At 34.4% G+C, this 12,718-nt stretch overlaps 2 protein-coding genes across 2 annotated transcripts; one reads left to right on the forward strand and one right to left on the reverse strand.

The window, feature by feature from the left end:
• Positions 1-2,879: 2,879 nt before the first annotated feature.
• LOC115445670 lies at positions 2,880-5,459 on the forward strand. The gene is made up of 4 exons (XM_030172034.1): positions 2,880-2,932; positions 3,405-3,526; positions 4,042-4,165; positions 4,745-5,459. Exons 1-4 carry the CDS (start codon positions 2,906-2,908, stop codon positions 5,441-5,443), a joined length of 972 nt encoding a protein of 323 aa, XP_030027894.1. The 5' UTR covers positions 2,880-2,905; the 3' UTR covers positions 5,444-5,459.
• A 4,544-nt stretch (positions 5,460-10,003) lies between these two features.
• Positions 10,004-12,538, reverse strand: LOC115445684 (arrestin homolog). The gene is made up of 6 exons (XM_030172055.2): positions 12,222-12,538; positions 11,935-12,141; positions 11,434-11,565; positions 10,987-11,338; positions 10,681-10,875; positions 10,004-10,471 (listed from the first exon to the last, which is right to left on the reverse strand). Exons 1-6 carry the CDS (start codon positions 12,420-12,422, stop codon positions 10,323-10,325), a joined length of 1,236 nt encoding a protein of 411 aa, XP_030027915.1. The 5' UTR covers positions 12,423-12,538; the 3' UTR covers positions 10,004-10,322.
• Positions 12,539-12,718: the final 180 nt, after the last annotated feature.

Below are 12,718 nucleotides of genomic sequence, written 5' to 3' on the forward strand. Positions count from 1 at the left end.
ATCTAATGACTATTAAAATAAGAGAGAGAAATCAAAGTCCAATCAAGTAAATGTGGTTCAATATAAGTACGCCTTAGATCAGACCTGGATCTTGAATTTTTTGGAGGTGGGACAAAATCTAGATAAAGCCGCTCCCGACCACCTATATTTTTAACTTTGTAATCATCATCGTCATCATTTCGCGCCCCGCAGGAAATAATAATTTATCCATGTAATGTTCTGCATGTCTCAATAGTCAAAGTTGCGTTAATTATGAGTTGTTTATTCGTCTGCTAAGTTTGGATTTGCCGCCATCTGAATTAGCCGCCCGGGGCATGGGCCCCGGTTTGCCCTCCCATAGATCCGGGGCTGCTTAGAATTACTGAGAAAACTTTAATACACACCCAATATCTATTATTTAAATCAATATTACCCAATTCAAATATACCAGCAACAAAACAACGCAGTACAGATTATGTTCTGCATAAAAAAACCTCGTCGAATCCACTGGATATTTATGCAATATTTTCGCGTAACTGTTACTTGTTTTTATGCTTCGTCGAATCTTCGCAGAGCGTATTTCCGCCAGGAATGAACTTTACGACAATAATTAGGTTGTGATATACCTACTTACAAAATGATACAAGTAGAAGTTAAATTAATGTAGTTCGAAATTACGTTTTTATTTACGGTACATACTTACATGTACTATAATTGCTATCCTTATCTATCCTGCTGATTTCACGCTCGAAATTACAACTACAATAATGTTTCGGTGTTCCTTTATAGCGACTAAGGTCCTCATTACCAATTTCAAGTTTCTGCGGTATATCGTATTAGCCCATGTAAGCTTCTTCGGCGCAACAAGCACGGTTTCGGAAAACAGGAAGGCTTAAAGGGCATCAGTTTTGCTTGTACCTGCAATGTACACACATATATTTTGGTGTAAATATATGTGTAATATACATTTAAATCATACAAGGCCAATTTCAACTTAGGCATAATATACTTTCGGAGCTCGGTTTAGCAGGATACATAGTGCGGAAATTGGCTGATATTCGTATGTTTGTCTTATATATATACAAATAAAATATAAATTTCAACCTAGAATCTGGGGTAATCCCCAGAAACGAGAAAAGTGAAATTGTACCCTTTTTTATCCTATCCTATTCCCTTTTTTTTTTTTTAAAAAAAAGAGATGTTTAATACAGTTATTATTTTAAAGATTTATGTATGAGCGACGATGACCATCTGTCAGCGGGTTACCCACTTGCGCGTTTACCGATCATCAGCCATATTGTGCAACATGAAACAATCATTGTTACCTCCAATCTCGATATTCAAACTTTTGTTTTTACTATTTTATAACTCTACAAAAAGTTAATTTGCTGCTCTATTTCAAGCAATGGCTATATCCGTTACGGAAAGGGTCATTAACAGTATTTTTTGTGTTAGGCAATTAGGTACTTAAAAGTAACGCAGAATTATGTAACAAATGACTCAAACAATTAAGCAAATATTAATTAATTGGTCGTTGATGAAGTTTCAGACGGATGACTCAATAATTATTAAAATTAACCTATATTTCGGATTTTATCCCGGTTTCGCGACCATGAAAGCTGCAAAGTCTTCGAAACGTCGGGTAAAAATTTAAATTTAAAAACCGCGATAAAATCTGAAAAATATGTAAATTTTAATTTAATGTCTAACATTCGCGTAAATATTTTTGTTTTAAATATATAGGTTTTTCAAAATAAATATGACCTATAAACTGGAACAGAAAATTGAAATACGCCATAGAACAAAATAGTCCTACTTATTACAAGTTAGATAAATTCTGAATATTATTATTTAATTAACGCTTTTATTTTTAATTTCTGTGTACTGTGACAGTTGACATTTGAAATTTTGGACTGACGAGAGGAATTCAGTGCCAAGGAATGCTTTGTAATGCAAAGTTTTGGGTAGTGTTGCTGCATACAACCAGGCGAGCTATTTGGTCGTTTTATTAATATAAAAATAATAAAAAATACGTTCAAGTTTGTCAATGCTGTATGGCACTTGGCAGCAATAACGTCAACATTCTGCAGCCAAGATAAAAAAAAATAGGATAAAGCTACTAAATCTTTAAAAATAAAGACCATTAATGATTGGTTGTATACGCGATATATAAGTGATAAATCATTCGAAAACAATTTAGCGTGTTCTGCTTGGGTTCCGAATACAATCAACAAAACACCTCGCCTCCATCGACGCGGTGCGATTCCGTTATGCATTCATGTTAAAATGCATAGATCGTGCACATTTGTACATACAAGATTATTTGTTTCGATTAGAATATTTTACTGCCATTTTGGTAATAATAATGGTTCGTGCCTGGTTGTTGTGACCCAACAACCTTATTAAAAATTCTGTAGTGGGAAATATAGACTCTACTATAGAGTTTTAAGATGATAATAATAATAATATACGCACTGGAGAGACGGAATGGAATAGATCGATTATATTTAAAATGACATTTTATAGTGCAATTCTATTGCCCTTATACTTACATTAATTAATGGAATACTAAAATTTCTTCTTACAGTTCCTGCATCCCAGGTATGTTTTTGAAAGTAGCCATAATACTGTATTATCTAACAAAAATAAGTACATTAGTACCTTTACTTTTGGTAATTGCTTTATAAAGAATAAAATTAGCACCGGTGCGGAAATACTTATTTCTTACTTATTTTTCGGGTCATTTTGAAATCCGTTATGAATTTCATGAAAAAAAAAAATGAAATCACTGACCAGTGGCCTATGGGGTCATCGTCGATCTAGCTCCAAATAGTTGTCGACACCTGAACGCGGTGAATTGCTACCGTCTTGTCTATAAATGAAGTAACTGTCGCCGACAACACAGAACCACCATCAAACAGCCGAGATGTCACAACGTGTATTCGACACAACGGTACTCGATATTCCCGAATCGATTATTTACAATTCGAGTAAATTTGAATACTATAAAATGTGCTGTGCAGTGCTAGTGAACTGGTTTTAATTAATATCTATTATACGCATGACTCGGTGTGAAATTACTAAGTAAACGATGTTTTCAGTGTTTACGTTGCAATTTCACGTGCGCGCTCAATTATTTTGTGTAAAATAATTGATTTAGTACTTGAAATTTTAGATTTACACATTATTTTTACTTGCAGTAAACTTATTTTTGTAAAAACATATTATATTGACCGCTAGGCAGAATCTTATTTCAAATATTTAACCATCATTAAAATACATACTGAACATTTTATTATCACAAAACAAATTAGAACAATTAAATGCCATATTTTATCAGCCAAAATCGAATACAAATATAGTACTAAATGTAACTACATTTATTGTTTTCCCATATTCAATTTAATTTTTAATTATATTTCCAGAAATGGCTTTGGTACCTACTACTCATTCAAGTTGGGTTACAATGGACTCCCGTTCGCTGCGTCACAGTTCGGACCCCACCTAGCAACCCATCCACGATAGAGGCCCAAGCGAAATTCTTCCAGTAAGTGGTACACTTTAATTAATTTTCATTCATTTTAAATAAGAAAGCGGCCTCGTGACAATTATTTAAATCTTAACCTTCGTTCCACTCGAGATCTATTGTAATTATGGTATGCAAGTGGTTTCGATTCATTTGCAACAGCTTCTTTTTTCTTTTGTTTACTTAACTGTGTAAGATTGATCAATAAAAAGCGCAATTAAATTAATGCTTACAAACTCTTTGAAATCCGGTTTTCAATATCGATTTTGTATTTAGATGTCTTGTATCTAGCTGGTTTATTTAATTACCGTTATGTGAATAGAAAAATAATACAAACTATATAGATGGAAGCCGAAAATAAAAATTTGAGCATTTCATTAAACTTAAAAATGAAAAATAGCTTCATTGACTGCAACATTACTTTATAGAACACATTTTGTAAGAAGTAACGAAATTGACTTTTGAAAAGTACAAGATTAAAAACAAACCAATAGCTTCACTAATGATTTAGTGAAAAAGTATAATTTGCTTTATAGGGATTTTTTCTCAGTACAGTTGAGCCCATACAAGATAGAGTTCGGTCACGTCTGCGAGGACCCTGACACGTGGGAGCAACGATATGAGAAGAAAGACTTTAAGAACCACAGGGATATGGGAAAAGTAACGAACATTCTATCTTGCTCTGTCACTAACTTTTCTGTGTTTCTTTCTCTGTCTCGCTTCGCTTGGCTCGCTGAAGGTACAGGCATTTGCCCACCTCGGAGGACTTCGATCAGGGCCACCGTTTGGGAAGCGAACGCCACTTCACTGAGCGTCATGAGAGGTCCAGACCCTCAGCAGGACTGTTCGCTGCTAAAGTATGCTTTTAATGCTTTATAACTGATCTTTGCAATGATTTTCATCTATGTTCTTCCTTTATGCTTATTATAATTTAATGTAAGTTCGGCAAAACCAATATAATTGCTCAGAACATAAATTGAAAATTCTTGCAGAAAATACCAACTTAATGTAATATTTTTTGTTCATTATATCTACATATTTTTTATTTGTCTGTCATAACCAACTCGTTCTATTTCATTTTATATTGTGTTTGCGTAATTTTTCAGCCACTATTTTTCCATTTCTATGCTATTAACAATGCTGCCTTCTAAATTTCATTTCTCTTATATTTCAAAACGAAGATATTTATTGATTTGTTTATTTTTTCTTGAAGTAACAATAATTTAAATTATCGTATAGGTCCGTTGGGGAGACAAAAAAGGCGGGTACGGAGAACATTACTGGGATTTAAATCACGCTGGACATGTCGGAAATCATGGTAACGATGACTATGAGAGCGATGCTGACGACGGCTCATACCATGAGAATGATCACAAGAACACTTATGATGAACCCAGTGGACACACATATGGGACAGAAGAGTATGACCCAGAAAGATCCAGCTATGAAGAAAACGGTAGAGCTAAAAGAGCTCATCCATTACGAAGAATAGTAGCTGAAAAAAAAGAAAAAGTGTACGAAGGAGAAGTCAAACCTCAAAAGAAAAGAAATAGTGAGACACAAACAGCTGCCCCAGAAGACGCAGACTATCCTGAAGACGAAGAAACCTATGTCAAACCAAGAAGAAACCAGCAAAGAAAAGAACAGAAAATTGAAGATCATAAGCCTAAAAGTGAGCGAAATCAAGTGGTGTTAGTCGTCACCAAAAATGATGAGGTTGAAAAAACGACAACTGAACTTCCTAAGAAACTTCCAGATGTGAACCATTACGTTCCGTACGAGGGTGGGGCCGGAGTAAGACAGCATCATAAACCTGATATTTCTGCAGCAGTTACTGTACCTAGACTTTTCTTAGAACCATCTACTGGACACGTCGTAGATAGAGCAACAGGCCAAGCTTATGTGTTGCAACCTATAGCAATTAATCGTTATAATTAGTTTAAGTTTAATTATTTCCAGTGTTACTGTTGTTATAACTATTTATTATATAGATTAAAAATCGATATTATAGTTTTGTTTTATTAACATTCGTATGAGAAAAAATATATTAAATTGTTCTCTAAAATAAAAAAGCACCGGTAAAAGCCTAATAATATGAGCTTAATAACTAATTACTGACGTATAATGATTTATTATGTTTACGCGAATGTGATACATTGAAATTAAACTACTTTTTCTCCCGACGTGTCGAAGACTGCGGCCGTCATGGTCACGGGGGGGACGTATGTTTTTTCACTGACACTACACACACACGTAAATGTGTTATGCAAACTACTTTCAATACATAAGTAATGGGCAATGTAAACATAAAGATATTTCTTTACTGTATAGAATTTTAACATTATCGATACAAGTTATTTATTATACCATGTAATTAATTTCGCAAAATACACGAACTTTTTAACTTCCCACTACGTACTACCTATGTTGTATGTAACAGTCGTAATCAACCTATCAGATATGCATATTATAAAAACTTCTCCACACTGAAAAAATATAAATGATGAAGCTTTTGTATCTTATCAAAAACTCTGTCACTCATAGAAACCCTTCTTTTGGACACATAAGTCCTTCATCTATTGTAATATTGATGCAAATCAAGGGGTCAATGATGGTACTTCTCACGTTTCCGCACCGGTCATACAGGTTTGATCGACGGGAGATAACTTTACCTTTTATTATTTTGCAATTGCAGCAACGGCCAAATTAAATGTTGATAGACTGTAATAAATAAATATTACTAAGATTAATCACGAAATTTCAACGAAGAATTATTTGGCTGTGTAATTAGTAATATAATAAGAAATTTATTTTTAGAGTAGATTGACTGTTGATGTAAGATTTACAGTAACATTGTCAATTAGTCCGTTACAAGCATTCTTATACATAAATAATATTTCATGATATTTTTTGAACAGATTATTATTACAACATGAAATAACAGTCCACATAGTTAGTTCCTAGTACATAGTCTTCAAACATAAATCTTTATAAATCAATATTCAACCATCAGTTGAATTTAACCTTTGATTCAAATACAAAGATAGCGCAACAATTATTTACAAGTCAGCTAACCGTTAAATAAACAAATGAAACAGGTTGCTTTGTACGCATAGGGGAGCGATAATGGACCACATCTCCGTGTAAAGACCCTTAGACCAACAAACGTATCTTCGGCACGCGACGAAGATGAAAAAACACAATAAGAGAGGGTTGGTATAATAAAAGGTATAATAATAAGTATGCTGTAGATAATTGTGATGCTGGTTTAAGATTTCATATTTCAATGCCTTTATAAAATAACGTTATAAGATGATCATAGAGATGCATTTCGGAAGACAGGAGATTTAGTCTACTTAATATCCAAGTAAAAACACAATCAAATAAGGAGAGACTTGGGAGCTAACGATTCTAATATTGATGCTATTAATAGCCAGGACTAAGTGATGTACTTATTAAGTAAACCCTGCTAATAAGTTGTTATGACCCTAGGTAGGTAAGAAGAATGATTGTATTAAAAATAGTAACTTTTCAAAAGATTATAATTTCAAGTAGGTCATGATGCAAAATAAAAAATCCCACGCGATTTATTTCTGCAACTTTTTGTACAAGTAAATTTTAATTCTAAAATATAAAATTTATCTGCAAAACTATACTTATACCTGCTTATTCAAAATAAATGTACTAGACACTAACGATAAAATATTCAATAAAAAAAAAGTAATAAATTATTTTATTACTTCCAAGTTCCATTACTATTCCCACAAATTAATCCTTGCGAAATAACGGTTATCACGTACGAATTCACAAGACGGTCAAAGGGTCCACCCTTAGACAAACCCGTTTGACCAGTTCTTCGTGGGAACTGTTGTCCAGTGCTGTCTGCTTGTTACTTGCGGCCATTGTCTGAGCTCACCTTCAATAGCCAAGGGTGGCTTGCACTTGTCCGGAAGGGTGGAATAATGAAGGGACAGCTTGAGACAGTATACACAGGGCTGCCTGTAGTGTCGAGTATAACTAATGGTAATTGTTGTCAAGTTAAAAAAGTTAAAAAATGATTTTGAAAAAAATAAGTGTTAGTATCAGTCGGAAAACCTTTATCTATGTTAGGTTATAGAGTAAATGTTAATATTATTTGAAAATTCTATAGTACATAGTACTTAAAATTATTTTGGTACAGGAATTTAATACACGTAGGTAGAAACCGTAGTACCTACTTATGTACTTAATGCCTATAAGCATTTAGATTAGTCGAAAAATAAGCAGTCATTTAATAAAATAACTATAAATAATATATTATGCGATGTACTACTTACGTCCCAACAGCTATCTAATATTTTTATCCAACGCTCTTGGCGGCCGTGTGTCACAATAAAATTGCCATACCTTTAGTATCATTGCCGACATGCAAATAAAGGGTCATTTGTCCTTTCTCACACTGCGAAGTGGTCAAACTGGTTTGCGGACGAACCCTTTGATTAAAGGACATTACTGTCTTCCCAGGCCATTGTCCACGGAACTGGTTTTAAAAACCATGCGAAAACTAAACGTTTCATCAGGATGTGTTTTGCAGTAAAGCATTGATAATAATAGCAGTTTGTACTGCAGTCTGTTCCATTTATTCCTCAGCGAAGTGGTAGGAATAATAATTATTTGCGTAAGAGACAAGATGAATATAAAAAGCTTCGTTGTAAGTTAAAAATGTAAGTGCCTACCTAAATAATTTCAAAAACAATTTACTATTATAATAATAAGTACGTATGGGAAATTACTTACTTAGCACCTTATTACTACCGCCCAATCTTCGTGGAGGGCAACCAAGCGGTTATGTTGATGTCTCACTGCCTTACCAACCTGTGTTACTGCAAAGAAGAAAATCTAATGTAAATTTATTTAATAATTTTATAAGTACTTAATGATTTCTTATGTTTACAGTTTACACGAAAGTTAGAAATTAAAATAATTTGTTTTTTTTTTTTATTATTTTATCGCGGTATTTTATATTACTTATAATAGTATTTCACAGCTTCCATTCCGCGACCATGAAAATCTCTGAAACACTAGGAGGAAAATAATATAAAAAACCGCCATTAAATAAAAAAAAATGGTTTATTTCAATTTTATACTTACTCTTCAAGTGCATTCGTTAAAATAATATTAAATATGTTACCTTCTTCTGAGACAGGATCGGTGGCATAATTTTATTGTGGTACGACTGCCGTGTTGAGATCTCGGGATCGCTCCCCGGGTCGGGTACTAGTGATATTAAATGTATCTGCTCAGAATTAGCCCGGAGTCTGGAATAGAGCCCCGAAAATAGCAATAGGCTTATCCCCTATTACATGTGACATAAACTAGTTGAAAAGTTGGTATAACGACATCTTTGTCTGTAGGAAAAAGAAAATCGGCGTGATGTTATGTAGCCATGTATTAGACTATGACCTACTTATTAGGAAACTGCGTTAAATAGGTACTTTCTAAATTAAGTGATTGAGGAGCTGCTGACAAGTCGCCACACGGATATGGCAAGGTCGTGCAGTTTTGAAATATTCCGCACGAATCGGCACTGTTAGGGTAATTGTTGTAAAGGAATCCTGATTTGGGTATGCGATGTGGTAACAGAATTCTTTAAGAAGTATGCAAGGAGGCACTTTCGTATTAGGTACATATTATCAACGCGCCTACTTAACGAGCCTATTTTGCCGTTTCGTTCGTTTCGTTTTCGTTTCCGTTCCCTCATCAGAGTTGTGTGGTGTTCTGTCTAGGATATTAAGGTCGCTTACTACTACGTACTATTAATAACTAAAATTATTAAACTTGCAAAATAAGAAATGGATGTTGATTTTCACCGTCAACCTTTTTGGAAAATAATTTCAACTACACCCGTAGTGCTCTGATCGGTTAACATCAAAATGATAACTACTCGCCCACCCTCAATCTATTCCGTCCGTGCACCCTACTAGTTCTTTTATACCTAGTTTCAACATTCACATGTTTGTTTGATGTAGACATCAGGGTAGACCTCTTCAGAATTTAGATTTTAGTCTCAGATACACCATGCCAGAAAATTATAAAATAAAATCCAGGTTAAAATTAAATTACGATTGCTAGACCAAGAATGTGATACTTTAAGTTTATTGATTAGTCGTATAAAAATCTTCAACATCTATTATAGTTAATTGTATTAATTTAGATATAAATAAAATAAAACAAAAATTCAAAGTAAAACATTGCCCACTCAAAATAAAAACAGTTTTGTCGGGGCAGGACAGATATTGCAATGCCTTTGCATGTCTAAGATGCCGCGCAGTGTAAAAAAAATTGGGCGGGGACACGCAACCCCTTTCAAAACTTGTAGTCGATTGTAAAGGGTTTGAGATGACAATTGCAATCTTATTTAAACTTTGTTGTTAGTTTGATACGATTTGTCGTAGTGTACACATCACATATTCGATTTGTATCGAACTTTTAAAAGTTTGACAAAAATAAAACTCTGCATTTTTCTGGTGATGGTTATTTATTAGGATAACATTTTGGAAAGGTAAGCCAAATTAAATTACTATATAATGATATGCTAATATAAAAATATTTTGGTTACATATAATAATTTAATTGATAACATTATTATACTTTAAAACATCTTTAGGGTTTATCAATTTAAAATATCTATTCTACAATGATTCATATTGGTGTTAAATATGTGAATGAAACAGGATGTATCGATGAAATGAATCAGTTTTATCACCTTGCTCGATTACATATTTTTTTTTATTTTTTTTTGCTTTTACTATTTTTTTGTTAATTTATCATCCTTTTTTTATTCGGGCTCGTTCATTCTAAGACGCGCAAAGTCTTCGAAAACAATGTTATCTTCTTCTTCGTTGGTATAAAGTGTGTTTTCGTAGCGATGTCTTTCAATGGACTGCATCTTCTTCATTGCGTTAAAACGCTGTCGCTCAACAGTGCCTGATGAAAAATATATCTCGTTTATAGTTACATTGTTAGTGTCCGTTTAATATGGAAATTTTTAGCAGCTCATCAAACATTAGTAGAAAGCCATTATTTAAAATCCTAAGATATAAAGTTGAGTTCCAAATACCTACGTAAATTATATATCAAAATATATAGATGTACTTAAGGAACAATAAAATTAACGTAAAGCACTTAGGTATAACCTTCAGCAGGGTGCAACAGTTTGAAAGGCACGTCAGTAACAAGCTCTCCTCCAAGGGTTCCGCAATTCAACTTGACTCGCACTGTGTAGGACACAACGATACCAATGGCGTCAGACGGACATTTTCCCTCGGCAACCAGAGTGGAACTAGCCAGATTTACGTCGTCTTCCTTCAGATGACCGTCCAATGCCACACCTAAAATCCAATGAGATATTAAATTATTTTACTTCTTTAGTAAAATAGATGATGCAGAAATTGTATTTTAAAAAATATGCCCAATAGTAAAAATATTCTCTAAATACCAACCGCGCACATCCTTGCTATTGCGTGCCAAAGGAACCAAGTAGAAGGTTTTGGATAAGCTAGCCCCAGGTGTAACTGGGCATCCTTCACGACTCTCCAAGGAAGCAACATGACGGCTGAATTGTGAGTTGATCATAGTTATCTCGACATGCTGTACAACAATACAACGGATGCTTCGGACAGATTTTCTGGAGTTGTTTGAAATTATAACATTAGCAGCAAGTTTCTCCCCGTGGTAGTAAATTTCCCTGTCGAGGGTCACTTCAAGAGTGATCTTTCCGTTGCTGAAAGTAAATCCTTTGCTCACAAGAGAACTTGGGAGGCGACGTCCGCGAGATATCGGGGCGTGTTGTAGCTATAAAATAAAAGAAAAAAGAATAGTATTACCAGACTTAGCATTGTGCATTAGTAATTAATCCTCTATCTATTCTACATAATTATTTTACATGCCTTTTTAATAGCCAGTGTAACAGAGCTTCTTTTGTGGCTTTTTTGGTCTTCCTGTTCAGCAACGTAAGTCCTTACGCAGTATTCGACACCCATTGGTTTACCTTGATCTTCTTCAGCAGGTTGCAGTGTTACCTAATTCACATATATTATGGTTAGTTTTTCTTGTCGTTGCACTTCATACGACCAATAAGATTGTCGTAGGGAGAACAAACTCCGACTTTTGTAATTTCCATAGCGTACATAATATTCCTATGGCAGTGTGGATTGTTCACGTCGGTCGTGAATCTATGTTATTATTTACCATCAGACGATCGACGAACTCGTTTGCCTTTTCCTACCTTAAAAAGTTTTTCTTTTCGGACCGATGATATCACAGATCCGGAATTCTCTTCTGCCCCCATTCCGTCTCGTTATCATTTAAGATGACAAGACAGTACCGATTCTTATTGGAGTAGAACTTTGTATTGCTTTGATCAAAATTCAACAAAATGTAAAATTTACCGAGCTGGGTGCCATTTCCGGAAAGCTGAATGTAAAAGGGTAAGCATTGGGACCGAGCTTCTTTAGTAATTTTTCCTGGACTGGAGTCAATTCCATTTTAGCATTCACCATAGGCACGACTTGGTCTTGTCCGATGACCATTTCCTTAGAAAATTTCACTCCCATCACTTCATCCTCTTCCCGACCATAGCGGTAGGTTGTCACCAGCTGTTCAAGGAATAGAAGCACGTCAGTATAACACGTCATTTATGAATGTTCTACTAGCACATAACACCACATTTGAATACCTGACTATAAACTTTTCTTCCTTTTAGATATTCGGTATCGACCACCACAACTCCATCGACGGGATCGCAGTAATCCATATGATCAATGAAGTCGCGTTTGCCAAGGTAAACAGTGACTTTTCCATTTGGAGTAGTTTTTTTAAATACTTTTACAGCAACAACAAAAGCCAATGAAAGGTAATCCAACATTTTAGAGGACATTTATATGGAGCCTAATAGAAGGAAATTGCACAATCAGATATTAGAATTAACTGAAGGGTTATAAAGGAGGTACTGGACTGTTTGTTTTGAAGCGTTCACAAGAAATGAATATTGCAAGCAAATTTTCCTCTTATATGGGGGTACATGTGAGGTTTCATGCAGATACGTTTACGGGCTAATAGGATATTGACCGTAGGCGTGTTAATGAGATTATAGTCGTGTGACGTATATTCCGTGGGCATTTAAATCGATATGATGGCACAACACTATAGCCATCAAAATTGATGTTTGCTAAT

The sequence above is a fragment of the Manduca sexta genome, chromosome 26 (assembly GCF_014839805.1).
Source record: "Manduca sexta isolate Smith_Timp_Sample1 chromosome 26, JHU_Msex_v1.0, whole genome shotgun sequence".
Taxonomy (NCBI): domain Eukaryota; kingdom Metazoa; phylum Arthropoda; class Insecta; order Lepidoptera; family Sphingidae; genus Manduca; species Manduca sexta.